The sequence below is a fragment of the Anticarsia gemmatalis genome, chromosome 4, assembly GCF_050436995.1.
Source record: "Anticarsia gemmatalis isolate Benzon Research Colony breed Stoneville strain chromosome 4, ilAntGemm2 primary, whole genome shotgun sequence".
Lineage (NCBI taxonomy): Eukaryota > Metazoa > Arthropoda > Insecta > Lepidoptera > Erebidae > Anticarsia > Anticarsia gemmatalis.
Window position 1 is genome coordinate 1,386,754 of NC_134748.1, and position 18,539 is coordinate 1,405,292.

General features: G+C 33.9%; 2 protein-coding genes across 3 annotated transcripts in view; one reads left to right on the forward strand and one right to left on the reverse strand.

Moving 5' to 3' along the window:
* LOC142972144 (uncharacterized) overlaps positions 1-11,360 on the reverse strand; it is a 47,247-nt gene extending 35,887 nt beyond the window's left edge. Inside the window, exon 1 of one of the 2 annotated variants that reach the window (XM_076112983.1) lies at positions 11,123-11,360. The gene's annotated coding sequence lies outside the window, so the exon portion shown is untranslated. The remainder of the gene's footprint in view (positions 1-11,122) is intronic. The other variant, XM_076112982.1, reaches the window with a different exon arrangement.
* Positions 11,361-14,804: 3,444 nt separating this feature from the next.
* Positions 14,805-18,207, forward strand: LOC142972145 (E3 ubiquitin-protein ligase SIAH1A-like). The gene has a single exon (XM_076112984.1). It carries the CDS (start codon positions 15,220-15,222, stop codon positions 16,063-16,065), a length of 846 nt encoding a protein of 281 aa, XP_075969099.1. The 5' UTR covers positions 14,805-15,219; the 3' UTR covers positions 16,066-18,207.
* The last annotated feature ends 332 nt before the right edge of the window (positions 18,208-18,539 follow it).

Genomic DNA, 18,539 nt, shown 5'->3' on the forward strand with positions numbered 1-18,539 from the left:
TCTACTGCGAAATACGCAAGTAAAACACGAAAAAACATTGAAAAACTTTCGACGTGAATAAAAATGCAAGCAGAACCTAGTTAAATCTAATATTAATTAATAACTTTACAAGTTTGGCAACCCCAAATTTATTAACCACACTTAAACACAGTTATTGGTAGTTCTTAACTGGTAATTTAGTAGTAGTCATAATAAAATTAACTCAGAGTACTCTCACTTACAGCCCGAGGGCCTAACTCAATGGCAACAGGCTTTGTCACAAACCGGATCACAACCGGTAGAATTTAGAAGTTTAAATACCAAATTACTTTCAATGTGACTAAAAGTAATTGGTTTGCACGTACATTCTTAGAGAGCGGGTATAACTGTTACCACTAAAATGTACCACTTTATTTTACTAATTTCACATGATTTCTGAACTAAACGTTTCAGTATCAATCCCGAAGGCATTTATATGTCGGCACCGGCTGTCCTGTATGACAAGATGTATAGATGTGAACGAGGCAAAGGAAGTTTGTAAGGATCATACTTTTGGTCTCTGCCTATCCATATAGGAAAAAGCCTTATGAGAGACGATTTTATGAATGTAAACTGTTTCACTAACAATCCCAATAGTCCGGAATAAATGTAATGTACGTCGTACATCACGGCTTAATATAACGAAGATGAAGGGCCATATAAAACTTACAACTTTAGGTCTAGTTGATTTAATTGGGCATTAAAAACATATTACAGGAGAAAACTAACGGATAGGTATATACCCAAAAATTGCCCGAGTGCACTCTCCTTTCTCATATTTAAATATTTCTTTACTAAACAACGAGACAAATAACTAGTTTTATAAGAAAATATTTCATTATCATTCATCATTAGCCTATAACTGTCCTATTATTGGGCACGGCCAGTGATACAAAAACGCTGGGCTCGTGACGAATTGCCGACCTTACTTCAACAATCAAGGGCAAATCTTCTGTTTACATCAAACGTGGATTACTGTTTGCTTTGACTGTCGTACGGTTTACGTTTCCAAAATGAACTGGTTTTATCAAAATATACCTTCGAGATTCGAGTAACCTTTTAATTTTACTGTAAATCAGTTACAGACAATTGTTTTGTCTGAGATTCATCATTGTTTCATGGAACTTTTTCATTCGTAGAATGAGGAGTAATTATGTTATAGCGCAGAAATAACAGTTACAGTCAATATAAAACCTAATCTTTTCTTCCCGTTGTCAGTGTCCTACTACTAATATCGTTATCTAAGTATATCAACTACTTAAACGACAGCTCGGACGCATCTATTAAAGCATCTTAAGGACTGATCGAAGCAATGATTTGTCTCTGACTATATGCAAACTGAATGGCCACAATCCAAACGCTTGAGATACGATTTCAAATTATTTAAAGGTTGTAACATTTGTATGAAAAGCAATTAATTTGGTGTAATATTCATATTTATCTTAACGTCACAATAAATCGTAAAACGTCACGGAATAGCAGCGGAAACGTGTAATTACTGCAAACGGAAGTTCGAGATCGTAGATATAAATATATTATAACTAATATATCATTATCTTTGCATAAGTAAATATTATGTCACCTGTTTTGATAAATTAGTAAGTATGAGAAGCAAGTTTATTCATATTTGAAGAGCGTAAAAAAACGTGGTGTAATTTTGTGACTGACTAGTAGAAAACGTGTGCAAGTCAGTGTCCTAAGCCTGTCCTAGAGTAAATAATGTTTTTATTTTAGTACAAAGACAGACAACCTTCAAACAAATACCGTTGTTCTTCATTTATTATTCATTTATACTTCCCAGCAGAAGCTGAAGGGAAACCAATAAATTATTTTCATATCGATCCCAATACAAATAATTAAATAACTCTACGCTACGTAACAGGAATAGCCAATTTATCTGATCCAAAACTTAGTAGAGAGCCTAGTATGCAAGGTTTGCGAATCGCGGAAGCTGTGCAGCTGACAGTGCCATGTGTGACATAGGTACTTTATTTTAAAAGTACACAGCATTCATAAATATAATCGGGATAAATCGGACTATAACGATTGTGTCAAATAAAATAAAAATGTGAACTATCGCCTAAATAGTCTAAGCCTTCCACAGCGTAGGTTCTTTTTCCGCTTTTCTTCCACACCTCTCATACAAATTGTGTAATATCTAAACTGTTGTTTAAAGTTTTCCGTATGACTCACGAGCCTGCGGCATCGTTATCAAACGTAAACATAATAAACCGACTAGTAATGTACAGATAATAGTAGAAACATGTAGATCATTGTTCTACAGATTTGCCTTGAATTGTTCTGCGAAATTTACGCTATCTCTAATGTTACGTTATGTTACTACAGTGAACGGTATTTGCTATCGCGTTCTTTTGGTTTAAAATATTACTACAGCAGATTACTTCTTCAATGGACTATTTGAACTAAATGGTTAAATATATGTTTTCTAGCTTTTGCCCGAAGCTAAGCCGGCCTGGACTTGTTTCTATAGTCTGTGTGTTATTCTTATGCATAATCTACAACACTGTCAAGTTTCATCAAAATCCGTCCTGTAGTTCTGGCATAATTGAGTAACATCTAATCATCCAAACTTTCGCATCTATAATATTTAATTAGTAATTGTAAAGTAAGAAGTCTAGGCGTATAGATTCAAAAAGTAACACGACACCTCATTTTATTTAAATACTGACGAACACTTTTAAATTAGGTACTGCTACTTAAGTATAGGTAAGTAAATCTATATGGAGAATCTCATAACTTTCACAAATAAAATATCTGAACGACTGTATTGAAAGGCGTGTCTTATGTGTTTTCACAGTGAGATTTTTATGTACCGTTTTAATAAATGTTATGTATCTTTAAGTGATATGTATGAGAAATAAAAGATTAAGAAACATTTAACCTTAACCGCGTCTAGATTAACTTGAATGTTAATAGTGTTTAATAGTTTTATGAAATAAAATATGCCGTTAGTCATCAGGATCATTGAACGATTAATTATTATCAACATAAGTCATTCCAAGTATTTGTTAATTCATATTTAATGTTTCAAATGATTGAAAGAATATAATTGTGTTCTTGAGATGAACAATACAGTAGCTCAATAAATTCTAAACTATTTTGGCAGTACATTCCAAATATCAAACTTTCAATACTCGTCAATACCGACTGTACAGAATTGCGCTACAGCCTACAGGGACTATAGTTTTGATAACTTTTGTTTTAAAATTTGCCTTCAACCATTTCAGACTAATAAACATGGGACCCAAAGTACAACCGAGAGCATAACGACTCTATGGGAATCATTTATTCACTGTAGACATAGAAACTTTAATACGAAAGCCGGCGCAAGCCATTTGTCCAATATTCATTAGTTCAAATATGAAGACTAAAATAATAATCCGAATTAATTGGCAAATGAAGCTATAAGAAACTAATAAAGATATTCGCCGAACAGTAAGCCGTCAGAGGCGGATATTGGCTCACCGCAGTTTCACCGAATAACAAAGTTCCCGCAACGTAAACAAATGGCCAGTTCCCGTGCGTAACGGACCGAATAATTAAAAATTATACTAACTATAAATACTTACTCCCGGTAAATTACGAATATTAATTCGTCTTTACCTATCATTATTCGCGGATTTATTCGTATTTTTAGGGAAGGAAGAGTTTCCTTGCTATTTAAAAATTAATTTACCGATTACCATATTTGGCTAAACGACTCCACCTCTTTGTACAATGTTATTAGAAATCAACGAGATGTTTATAAAATGATTAGATGCACTAGAAGTATTAAAATACTTTAAGATACATATTTACTATTTTGTTAGATTTGATGAAAACTTTAGTGAATACATAATTTCATATTATTTTATTGGAACCCTACTACTTGGTCAGCATAATTTCAACATCATTCAAGACAGATGTACATATTATCTATACTAATGGAAAAAAAGGCAATAGACACTTGATTTTTTACTTGTTTGCAATGAATAAGTTTCAAAATAACTTAAATAATTTTAATTTTGAGGAGATTCAAAGATACCCGTCCCAAAATATTCCTCTATTAAAATAAAGTTCATAAAAGTCCTAAACTATAGCACGAATTGGCAAAACCTTCAACACAAGGACCTATCGCCTCAGTTCACACACGTACATAAACTTTGAAACATCATTACGATTCTCGTTAGGGCTCAAATGGGCGAGACGTGCTCGCAGTCACATAGTTTCACATATACCGGCCATATACCTTATGTGATATCTATGTTTACATAACATGAACAAGGGGAAATTCATGGTAATGTTACGCTATTTTTATATATTTACCTATGTTGAATATCTATATAAATGTTGTTAGATACATCTCTTTACAATGACAGGGAAAATATACATACTATTTTATTTTGTATTATATTTATAGGTATTTTATTAATGTTAATACCTATCGATCTAGGTACCTCAACATAAATAAAAATGAATAATAAAATAAAAATAATAATGAAATACAATTAAATACATACATGATAATCAGCTATAAATTCATCACCTTCTTTCAAAATCAAAATAAAAAATAAGTCCGCCTAGTATATAAAAAAAAAAATATAGTATATACCCTTAAACAAATAAATGGATAAATAGTTCATAGGTGATACTGTTAACTTCCAATTCAATTGCTTTTTCATTTGTCATATTATTTTACTTATCACAGAGATAATCCAGCGTTTCCAACCGGCTTGATATTTCCGACAAATAAGGGGGCCTATATTGTACTCCTTATTTATAAGAGCTCTGAAATACGCAAGAACGATGTAGCGAAACATTTTAATTAGTTTGCCAACCAGACAGAAAAATATCTATTAGGTACATACATAGTTTCCTATCTAATCTCGGATAGAATGTTAGTGAAATATTTTATGTCATAACTAAATTCTGCGAGTACTATGGTCCGTGGAGCGAAACATCTTTTAAGCTCGGTTTTGGTTACACCAGTGATTACTAAGGCTAATTAATTTGAGATAAGATTACAATCGGCATTCAATGTTTTGCAATATGACGCGTTTTATTGTAGTAGTACTACCCGTTACCGGCGGTCCTAAATGACAAGCGGATGGATGTGAATGAGGCAAGGGAAGTTAAGGATCGTACCAAGTAGCGTCGTTTGGCCGTTGCCTGCGAAAGAAGCGTGATTCTATGTATGTACGTTTGTACGACATAAACTACAGTAAAAATAACATAACCACAATTGACACACATTTTGTGAAAGAGGTTTTCCGAGAGTTTTTCCCACCGAATGTAAAGATGCGAAGTAATCTACCATCTCATTGTTTTTACAGGAACAATGCAAAAGCTACTGTTAGGTGATCTAATCGAAAACCTGATACGAGATATTCCACTTTGTGAGGCTTCATTACCGTCATTACCCATAAGTATTGAAATTAATTTGAATGCATAGAACTATCTCGTCCGTAAGAGTTTTTTTTTACCGACTAGAAAAGGATGTTTCCTACCTCATAACTTTTTAGTGAGTATTCAGATAATAATGTAGATTATAATGTTTTTTTACTTATTTGAAAAGTATTGCTTCCTTTGAAGTCCAATGTAGTGCTGTTATCATGTGTCATTTAATACACGTTGTTGATAGCCATCTTTGTTCGGGATGCTAAGTACTTAAGAGTATGTTAGTCGGTTATTTTGTAAGAATTATTTCCTTTATTAATAGTAAATTCGTAGCAAAATCTCCGATTCCTCACGATAGTACTTTAAACGCAATAAACACATGGAATAAACCTAAATATAATCTCGACATTATCTGCGCGGGCGCGGGTGTCCTCACACATACGCCGATAATATCAATTCTCGTATTGGGTAATACACACCTATCTGAGTAATCCTAAAGTAGGTAACATTATCATTGCAACATGCGTTGCAAAATATTTTAGATATTATCCATAACCATCTCTGCCTTGAGATAAAATTATCAGCTCTACAAGTATTTGTAGACTTCAGGAAATACACTTATGGTTTAATGTGCTCGCAATACATCAAGCGATAATCGGAATACACGTTCTTTTCACACCGCAATAAACGTAGGTACCCGTATAAAATTGACAAACTGCCAATTACGACCTAAGCTAGCCGATAGATCAATCCTTTTTATCATGGGAAACTATATAATAATTTCTCCATGAGCAGTATAATTTAGATCTCTATATTCTAACATTTCAAATTTTGAGGTTTTTTAACTTTGTTAAATATAATGCGCGTCTCTTTTGACGTTGGATGATCTTGAATGCTGCCCTTCAAGGCAATTTTCAGTCCATTGATTATGTCGGCCAATACCGGTCAATTGCTCTACCATAAATCTATTAAAATACTCCTATTACATAATTTTCTTATGTAAAAGTTATCATTCATTTATATACATACAAAACCACGATATGTAAATTTAAAGCCGGAGTATCCACTTTTATAAGTAAGTAATTAAAATTTTCGCATTTTTACGCACGTTTAATTTGTCCATCGAATTATCTAGTCACAAGTGAAACTCTCATGAAAGTATCAGTAATAAACCTGGCCATTAAACTTCGTACAACAGTAAAAGTATGTAAATAGCTCCTTGGTAAGAGATTAGAGTGACGAAGGCGAACACGCAACGGCATACTTTAGGGGCGGGACCTTATTTTGCATATAATAGAGTCAGTTTTATCACTAAGGTAAACGGGCATACCTGCCCACCTGAGCTACCAGTTGCATTAGATGTCAATAAGCATATCGATAATATTATATTGTTATTGAAACGTTCTGCAATGGAATAAGACAATAATAATAAGGTAATCAAAAAATCATATTGAATTGACAATGGTTTAGCCATTAAGACAGCAAAAGTTGCAGTTTCAATTTTAAATTAAATTGGATTGAAATCGAAGCCTATATGGCCTGTAGAATACGAAGAAAGGAATCAGATGGAGAGTGGTAAAAGAGGTCTTGGCAGCACTGGCATGAACTATCTTTTTTACAAATCCATTTATTTATGCATAGAGTGGCCACTGTGGTAAAGAGAGTACGAATCGTAAGTTCCCCCTTTCATTCCAAAGGCTTTTGAATGACATTACTTTTACATCCGTGCCCAGCAGCAGTGGGACATTAATGGGTTAAATTTATAATTTATTTATTTACTTTTACATGGTAACAGTTTACAAGTATATTTGATCCTCAATAAAATCTTAAATTCACGTTGAATGTCAATTCTTCTGTAAATAATGTTACAGGTGGCATATCTGTATCATAAACAAAGGCGTTTAGTACGAAACTAAGAACTAGCGGGCCTGATAAGAAAATTCGTGATAAAACTTATTGTTTCAACGCTTAAACGCTGTTTTACAGAAATCTTTTCACTTGTACTGTTAATAGTATGGGTTTGTACCTGTTTTTTTTTATTATTTTATAAAGTGACTTTAATCACGTCCAAATGACTTTATCCATCTCTTACGATTGCATGATTATTTCCAAAATGATTGACCCCCGGTTTCTGAGTACATTTAGCGGTAGTTTATCTATTCAATAGAGTTTTTTTGTATGGGTTTTAACGCTATTGAATAGATAAACTGCCACTAAATATACCTCAGAAACCGGGGAAAAATGAATTAAATTATATTCAGAAAGGATGACATTCAGTGGAACTTTTAATTCTTTTTAAACTCGTCATGAAGAACATTTTTTAATACATACGTCGATTCAATAATAAGCCTGGTAAAAAAAAATAACTTACCTGTATATTTTTTAACAACTTTCGTTGACACAGGTTACCAAAGCTTACGGGCAATATTATTTATCCAAACAATATTATCTAGTTTTACTGATAAATGTTAAAAATAGTATTATTGTGATTAATCTATATTTTCCTCGAATCCTAATACTAGTTTTTCCTTTATCTGAATTAGGATCAGTAAACCTGAATGAGGGTATTGAAATAAACATGAGTTTTACTTCCATGTCATTGTTGTGGCCTAATTTCTAATTAGTAGGTATTATTTTCACATATCTAGATATGTCTATACAAATTGCGAGAGAAAATCGTATGTATTAGTAATTTAATTTATGCCTAAGGCACCTCTCGTCTGCTATTTTTTCAGAGTTTTTCGCTCTTACAGGATTTTTGAGTGGAATCTCAATTTTCCTTAACCCTATAATTGTCACTGACTTCCGCCTCTATAGCATATTATAGGTGACTTTTTTTTAAATTTTTCTTTGAACGGTACCAATCAGATGTCCGCATCAAGATATGACGATGATTAGGCATGAAGCAAAAGATACGTTCAATAATATTAGTTGCAACTTTGTAAAGGACATTCTCTATTTCGTCGGCGGTGTAGTGTGATTTTATGTATACGTATGTAAAAGACACAGATAGGACCTATTAGCTAAACTACAATTAATGAAGATATATACGTCTTAAAGTTATATATTGACCCACTTCATCCAGCATCGGAAGAAACACCGGAAAAACCAGTTAATCAAATCAATTAACACCCAACAATCAAGTATTGTTGAACAATTAAATAATAATACATAATAATATATACCTTTGTATATAACACATAAGCATTGTTTATAATTAGGTCATCGACCGTAGAAGTTGTGATCGTAAAATCATAATTCTATTAACTAACGCATTCTATAAACAAACCAAGTTTTATAAGCCATTACTGTTTGAATACTACATCGATGTTCTGACTTGGTGGTCTACAAGATTAGCATGTAACTACTGAAAAAAGTTCTAGGTATAAACCTTATACTAGAGCCGTATCGTAGCTGTAATCACAAAATAGTCTGAAGTTAAAAATACTGCTAGTAAGTGACTTAAAGTTTTCGAGAATAGCTTGGGTTCCATTTGGAGCAAATCATACTCATATTTAGTTACTAAAAGCAATCCAACGAAGAAAAAAATACACTTCACAATTGCCTATACGAAGCAGTTTAGGATAACTAGCACTTACGTAGCTTGCTGAAAAGATAATCATAGAGGATTTTTAAAATGGTTACGTAGTGCATTTCTAACGTCTCACAAATTTAATGGTGGGCGAGTCTACGGCTATTTACAGGGCACTCCTAAGCAGTTAACTGAATCAATAAAACAAAGACCTGAAACTGCAGTTCAAAGTCAAAACACTCGTAATTCTAGATTAATCGAGTAACCTTATCAATCGATAACGGATAATCTGTTTCAGAGTACGTGTGTATGCAAGAGTAATCATCAATGGACGACAGCAAACTGACATGTTACATGATACTAGTTTTATGCTACGACTTGGGGGGGCTTGTGTTCAGCTGACAATCGTTTGATAGCCGGTATTCTGTACATTGTTTTTTCCCCAAAATGATTATGAGTAATATGTTGCGTCAAAATGGAAATGTACTATAAAGTGGCTATCAATTGACGTACACTAGTTGTTAACTGAGATACACAATACTCATGCTGGTGTGAAGCCGCAGGGCCTATCTTTTTTAGCTGAAGCAGGCTTTTACCTTCTAGAATCATTTCCTGTATAAAGTCCAGGTTATAAACTATGTCAGTAATCTAATTCCGCACTGTACTTTTTGTATGAAAAAGTAACAACCATCTATGTAACCATACAAACTTTCTCATCAATAGGTTACATTAAATCACTCCTTGTTTCCATTGGGTAGGCAGAGACGGTGTAGACTAAGACTTCTGAAGTATATGAATACATTATTAAGTCTATGATTTAAATTCAAGTTTTACGGACCGTTATTGTAACCTGCAAATCTAGTTAAAGAGTTACTGTAACATTCCTCGGCAAAGATCTTTCCGAAACCATATTTCCATGTACCGAGTTTATCATTGTTCACTTTAGAAAAGACAAGATCCCAAAAAACAAGACAGATAATAATAATGGATGACGGAAAAATAAAGTTTCCCTAAAATAACCGAATAAGCAGGAAATTACAAGTCTTCTTAAGATATAAATGTCTATTAAAGATAGCAATGTCCAATTGCAGCTGAAATAAATCGTTCATAATATTAGTCACACGGTAGGAAGTAAGTTATCGCAGACCGCGTCACGCTTTGAAAGAAACACCTTATCAATTTCAATGAACGCGACTGAAAAAATTAAGGTCGATGAATTGTTTCCTTATATTTTTGTTATTTTATTTAAGAATTAAAATTGTATTTTTAATTGATTTGTGTTTATTTCAGTGATTGTGGAATACAATTAGGCTTTTCAGAATGGAGAACAAAGTACTTATTGTGTGAGTACCTACTTATCAAACCGAAGTAAATTCAATTTAACCGTTTTCGTGTGCAAAAGTAACAAGAACATACATCCCACTTTGCTTACTTTCGCGATTCAGCTTAGTTATGACTTTTTTTACATGATTGATATTGCTTAAACAGGATTTGATCTAACAAAACTAGATACTTAAACTGTACATCGACTTGCATACGTTAGTTTATCAGTTATTCAACTTTATCATCTTTAACATCTAAAACATAATAATAAATCTAACTAGGTATAAATTATATTATAGACTAAAATTATATAAAAAAAAAATCTAGCCTAATTATCTGTGTGGTTACAATTCATTGTGGTTAGTACAGCGGGCATCAGAATTTAAATAATTCTTATCTCCGTTTTCTTTGTAGAATTTATTACTTAAGATTAAGATATTTTTTATCTACGACAGAATTTGATATGCATTAACAATACTAAACGTGAAAATTGACAGGTAAAGCAGTCTGACTCTCTAATTTTCACAATTTAAATAGGTACATTGGAAAAATTATGAGCCTACTGAAACTGATTAAAATCTTTATAGTATTATTTTTTGTAAATAATTAAGTAGCTACCTACTACTACTTTTAGGTAAAAAAATGTCTAGCAAAATAATGTCCTCTTCTACGATATTTCATCCATCTAATTTTCATTATTATTCAATCAACAACACTTAATTGAACAACGTTACTTTTGCGATTACTATTTCTAGTTTTTTTTTGGGTAAATCCACTAATTAACAACTTTTTTATAGCATCAATAAAGAAGTGAGTAAATACGACCGTCAAAAAAAAGAATAACAAGTTTACCTGTAATTCAAAATCAGCAAAAACTTGATCACGAAATATGATCACAAAAAACCAACTGTAAATCAATATTCAATGAATCACTTTCATGGATCACTTATACAATCATAATAAACAAACACTCGCGAAAGTAAATAGTTCGATTTTATTTACGAAAATGTAATAATAATTTCCCGCCACGCGCGTGCGGTGCAGCGTGCGTTCAACAACAATACTTTCCATAGACTAATTTTGTTTTTCCCAGCCGGCTGTATACAATCCGGCCAAGACAAATACCTGTTAGCCGCGAACAAACTTTGTTACACTTATTTACTTTTACAAATAGTTGTGTAACAATGCGTGTGATTACTTGATTTGTCAGCGTTGTAAGAGTATTCTTAATTAAATTCTTTTTATTGCAATAAAATCACTGTATATAAGTGTAGGTATTTAGGTAGGTATGTGAAACACATTCTCATGTTACAGTTGCTGAAGTATATATTTTTAATTGAAAGCATGCGACTTAATTGTCGCATAAAAAGATATTTGATACTCCGTCACGACCGTCACCTATCCAACGATTTTCATTGGATTAATTGAAAAACGTGCATTGTTCAGATAATTTATTTGGAACTTTATCTACTCAATCTTATACATCTATAGATCTGTCTATTATTTTAGCGATATGGATTTACAAGTTTTATCAAATTTAATCGTCAAGTTGTATCAATTAAAACAGAAATGTAGATTTAAACTCTGTTCACTTCTACCGTTTCTCTGTTGTAAGAGATTTTTACCTTAAGGATAATAAATTATGTAACGAAACGTGTGCCTAAACAACACAATATAAGTGAGAGATGAAAAAGAAATGTGTGGGTACCTACTTATATAATATACCAATACAGCCAGCAAAGAAACCGTGAGGCGGGCAAGTGGCGCTAATAGGCCTCAATAATTCAACTTTGAGACACTTACATCAACATTAACCACTGACCAGAATATCAAATCCGAGGGCCCGGAATTCGTCTCACGTGCCAATAGAAAAGGGCGTGACGACAATACATAGATCCAAAATTATCTGTTTTGCAACAAGAAACATTTCATCACTGTTATCTGAACAGAATCATGCATCCAGCGTGTGTTATCCAAGATTATTTTGACATTTTAAGATCAGTCATACAGATGATAAACTGGACAAAAGTTTTTGCGAAATAACAAATATATGTATATATAAATGTTTTCTGATAAATATTTTCGTAAGTATCGGTTACGATTACGAAATCTTGATGGATATTCTTATCCTACTGAGTAACGTTCTTTATACTGTACATATTTTCTGGAATTTAACCAGGTTCACATTTACTTAAAAGATAAATAACTAAGGACTTTGCGAAACTTCATTACCGGAACCGAAATTAGATATTCTCTATATAAAAAATCCATTATCTTACTGTTAATTCCAATATTATTAAGTATCCGTATTCATTCAAATCCGAAATTTTCATGTCCATAACATCTCCGTATATACATAGAATTATTTCATTAAATAAATTATATTTTGAACATGAGATTGTATTATTCTCTTGGAATTTCCCACTCATAATGAGCAATAACAGCGCTAATTACACCATTAAAATCTTTATCTGTCAAAAATGTAGCTTCCTGCGGAAAAATATTTTATAAGTCAGGCAGATTAATCGCGGGCACAGCTTATAAATCTTTAAAAAAATGCTATGGAACTTTGAAATGACGAAGAAACGAAGCATTTTATCTTATCGATGACAAAGTAAGTATTTGTGAAGATCGAGAGACTGCACCTGTATGACAAACTGTCACATTGTCTCATGTACATTAATACTCTATGTGACTCATGTTTTTACAATCAAAGAAGCATGGTACAAACCTACTAGATAAATAAATTATTTGCCGTTCAGGTGCGCTAAAACAATCCGCTAACATCAAAAGGATATCCCATAAGTAGACAGTCGTTCTTTAACATTCTCATATAATACCTATGATACTACTTGCAAATCTTTAACGCCAAAATAGGACGAAAAAAAACAATGTTCGTATGATTTATTTCTTAATATAGTCCGACAACTTGGTAGAGAACCTTAGAACACAGGGTTCGCAGCTGGCGTAGGTACACGAAATTTATAATTTAAACCATCAGTGACCCGCAGGCTTATGCAACTGGCCGTGGCTGGTCTGGCAGATCTGCTTTGTTCTGAAATGCACTGAATCACTATAATCTAGATAAATCGTGCATGCCAAAGCTCTATACTAAGTTGTCATAGTATAGTTCCTCCTTTCATTCCTCGCTTTTTTACGTGATTGATGCAAGACGCCTGATGAAAAAATGTTCCCACACCAAATACGCCGTCTCCCAACTAATATTAGAATCAATGACCTGCCCATCAGTTCACGGTGATTCTCTAATTTTCCGCTAGCTGTAAATCTATCAAAAAAGTATACGCCTTTTTCACGCTGATCGTCGACCTACCTACACCTATATTTATAAGACTCGCGTTAAAAAAAATATTTTTGTACAATTACACATGCTTAGTTCCTACACTTCCTGAAATGAAAATTGACTATTTGATTTAGGTGCTTTTTGCTTGGATTGCTCGGCTATGTGTGGTTTTTCTAGCTACCTTCATATTACCTTTAGGTACCTATACCAATTTTATGAACTGATAAGAAAATTTGTTTTAATATGATAAGAGTTAACTCTTGACTAAAATCTTTTTTGTAAGCCATTTTCAAAATTATGGTATGGTCGTTTTTATTTTTGTATAACACAACGGAATAATAATATGTCCGTGCTGTAAAATTTTATAAGTTATTATATAGCCTAAAGCCTTCCTCGATAAATGGTCTATTCAACAGAAAAATAATTGTTCAGTTCGAACCAGTAGTTCCTGAGATTAACGCGTTAAAACAAACAAACTCTTCAGCTTCATAATATTAATATAGATACGTAAATGAAATGTGAGGTTCCTTGTCCTAATTCTGTTTATCGCTAAAAGCGCGGCGTTGGCGAAAACCAACCCCACGTTGGCGATTAACAATACTCGCGTTTTATCGTCAGTTGATTTCTACAAGCAACAGTGTCGAGTTGGAGGCCTTTGAACTACCCATAGACATTATTAGTGTTAACAAATCTCCATGTGTAGTGATTTCGCAAGTAATTGCACTATAAAATATGTTAACTGATATTCTCATGATGAGTAGCCGTGTAGATTACGAATTTTCTTAGAAATCGCGTGCGTCAAATAGTGGTAACAATATAATATCCGCCAATATTGTGACGTTGCGTTAATTACTTGCAATAAGGGGTAATTATGTACGTTTTTTTACATTGTATACTCGGTGTTTAACAGTGGACCGTATTTTAATAGGCGTAGGCAATTGAAGTATAGTTTCCTCCATAGAAAACCCTCCAACGAGTGTATTTACGCAAATCAAAAACTTTTGTTTTACGTACAAAATAATCTATTTCAAATTTCGCGCCGCGAAGAAGTAAAAGTATAATATACACATATTATTCTACACTATATAGTATTATTGTATACACAGCGGTACGAGACTTATATATAATATAAGTTTTTGTTATTTTTGTGTGATAAATTTGAGTATCATTATGCTATACGAGAATGTCAACCACATCAGCTGGTCTATATAAATCTAACCTACTCTATGCTATGACATCATGGTGCTGTCATGTCATTCGTGAGTTTTGTTCGATTGGCCGTCATCGAGTTTTACGACGAATTTCGTCCTTTTGTGATGAACTAGAACATTCGCAATAAATTGGTTTTCTATTTACACAAACTCCAATTATTAGAAATGCACTAAATTGTTAGTAGTTTACTAATACTACTACTTTTATCCTCGCCCTGGATCCCATGAAGAATAGTTTAACTCTAATCACGTCGTATGTACTGAATAACATTGGCCTCAAGAACTGTGATGGAAACTCACTTCGCTACGACCTCTAGACGGAAAGATTCAGCTGTGGAGGGCTACAAATGAATTAAGCAAGCGGTGTCTTTCGTGAACAACGTCGTGAAGTGGTAGTGATCGTCGACAGACGGGTTTTATGTGCGCGTGACGGTGACATGAGCACAAACAACAAACGGCGCGGAGCTAGCGGTTCCAGTTGTTCTGTCCCCGGGGTGCCAGCCCTCGTGAACGCGCCGACCACCATGTCCGCCGACCTAGCCTCGCTGTTCGAGTGCCCGGTGTGCTTCGACTATGTGCTACCGCCGATCCTGCAGTGCCAGAGCGGGCACCTCGTGTGCTCCAGCTGCCGCCCGAAGCTGTCGTGTTGCCCGACGTGCCGCGGCCCGCTCGGCAACATCCGCAACCTCGCCATGGAGAAAGTCGCCAGCAATGTTATGTTCCCTTGTAAACACTCCAACACCGGCTGCACCGTCACTCTCGTGCACACTGAGAAGGCGGAGCATGAGGAGGCCTGTGAGTTCAGGCCCTACTCGTGCCCCTGCCCCGGCGCATCGTGCAAGTGGCAAGGAGGACTGGACCAAGTCATGCCACACCTCATGATGTCACACAAAAGCATTACCACACTCCAGGGTGAAGACATAGTGTTCCTGGCGACTGATATAAATCTCCCGGGAGCTGTAGACTGGGTAATGATGCAGTCATGTTTTAATCACCATTTTATGTTAGTTCTTGAAAAACAAGAAAAGTTTGATGGACATCAACAATTTTTTGCCATAGTGCAACTTATAGGATCTCGTAAAGAAGCAGAGAACTTTGCATACAGACTTGAACTGAACGGTCACCGTCGAAGACTGACGTGGGAGGCGATGCCTCGCTCCATACATGAAGGAGTGTCCTCTGCCATTATGAACTCAGATTGTCTTGTGTTTGACACATCACTCGCACAATTATTTGCAGATAATGGCAACCTTGGTATAAATGTCACAATATCCATTGCCTAAATATTACCACATTGCTATAATTTAAAAGCACTTTTACTTCAAAAGTGACTCATTGACTGTAAACAGTAATCTTATTATATTTTGTTGTCAATGAATTTTTACCAAGGTATATAATATAAATAAATACATATAGTAAATTATATAGACATTACACAATGTGAATCCATATTTTTGTTACAGTCTGTGGTGTATAAAGTAATTGAACTTGACATTTTTTGTATTGAATTTATCAAATAATCAACATCAAAGTAAGCCAAAAATAATATTCTTTTTTATTCTCATTACTTTGTAAATGTGTGTTCAACATTAGTGTTTAAGTAGTGGAAAGTTGAAATTCTCAGAGTGAATAATGGAGTATTCACTTAAGAATTGCCTTGTGAACATAGTATATAAACAAATTATGACATCTCATGAGAGAAAGTGATTATTTTATTCCAAACATTGAACAAATTTGAACTAACATGTAATCATAATGTATATAGAAATATAAACATATGAAGTTAAGAGTTTTGAGTGATGTTGCTTAGTGAACTTAGTGTGCTGGCTTCAACTGAGTTGTAAGGTCACAATGAGTTGACTGATACTGTCAGATACCCAAGGCACTTGTCAGATACGCCATGTTATCTAGCTCCACAGCAGATAACACAATACATGTTTCTAACATGACACTGTTATTTAGGTCTGTATCAACATTGCACATACAGATTTCTCAGTGAGTGCTAACAAGCTTCAAGCCAAGTGTACAAATAAGTGCAAACAATTTAGCACAGCCCCGGGGTACGGTGTTAATGACACCATTTAAAGCTGCTTGTGTTAAGTATCAAGGATGTGAATGTGAAGTCTGAAAAGCAATAATGAATGCAAATGTAAATTATTTTGACTAATAGTAGGTAGAAAATATAATAAAGGAAAACTGGTTTCTGTAAACTCAATTTGTCCTGATCAAACTAATCTTCCTGTTTTCTAGCAATTACATGGAATTTGAAACCATTTCACCTGATTCACCAGATTTGTGATGGAAAAACGAATAGTATAGATCTTATGAAAACCATACTTCCTAAGCATCGGAAATTGCGATGGAGTTGGTACAAAATAATTTTGTCAATACATTTGTGACACAAATGTTAGGGAACTATCGGTTCTGGCGCGATTATGTAAAAATATGTGAATACTTCCGTATCTTCCAGTGCTGACAGTCATACCAAGTAGGTTACAGTTGCATATAGCAGTGCTCTTGGGTGGATGAATGTCATTGGAAGTGGAAACTCGTCACGCCTATCTATGAATTACTTTAAGTTGTGATTATTATACTTTATATACAGTGGCCAGCAAATAAATAACATCCCCTTGATAATGTAAGTTTTTCGTTGCATGTGTTTGTAAATTTGTCATTTGAAAAAGATTATTCAATAGTCCCATTTGGAACTTCCTAGTTTGCTATGCCGAATAAAGATTACATTCCAAACCTTGGAATACTCTTTAGCAGCTTGCCAAGTTTTGCTCCCACAAGAAAAACTTAGAAAATCGATGGCTAATTAATTTGCTTGTCAGTGTACTAGCTGCGGCTTAAGTTTATTTTCTGAGAACAATAGCTCAATATTACAGATTTATAATGTATTTTCTAACGTTTACGCGGATGCTACTCATTGAAATTTAACTAGTTTTTCGGATTGTATCGTGGTTTATTTTGTTTACTTCGACATTTTGAAATTGTTGCGTTACTTTAAACTTCATCCGTTGTCTTATACCCCGTGTCTTGAAGTCACGAAGTGTACGTCTTAAATTGTAAGATAAATACGTACTTGTATCCTTGCTTTTATGGAAGTTGTAAATTGCCACATTAGCAAACTAGACTGCAATATAATCCGTGCAAGTAGTTAAACTTGAATGTACAGATTTATATTGTTTTATATGTTGCTACTGTTATGGTTATCCATATGTAAGGCAGCTGTAATTCGTTAGTTGTATCAGTTATTTATACCAACCGTTACTTAATGTTTTAGTTCTAATTGCCTTCTATCTTCAGCCATTCTGTTACGCCGAATGTCGGTGTAATTTTATTATTTAAATCTCCTCTGTATCTAAGAATAAAACTGATTAAATTTTATGAGAAATTCTAGTTGAAATAAATTTTGTAATGTATTACGAGATTTTATTTATATACCTGAGTCAAGTCTACAGTTTTCTGGGCGGTTACTATATCACAACAATACTCTTTGGTCTACAGGAAAAACTCTGTGTCCTAGTGGATAAGTTAAGTTACTCTGCTACCAAAGCGAGAGAAATCAGTTCGGTCACATATGAGAAAAATAATTATGTTCTCCACAATAAATCCTTTTCATAAAATATAGAAGTCTTGAAAAGGAAGTCAAACGTTTCCGAGTAAGTCGTAAACAAGCATTATTATCATGTTTGCAGAACAAGACCTGCAGTTTTATCTGTTCGAGTGAACTAGATTCCTAGTTGTGAGCATG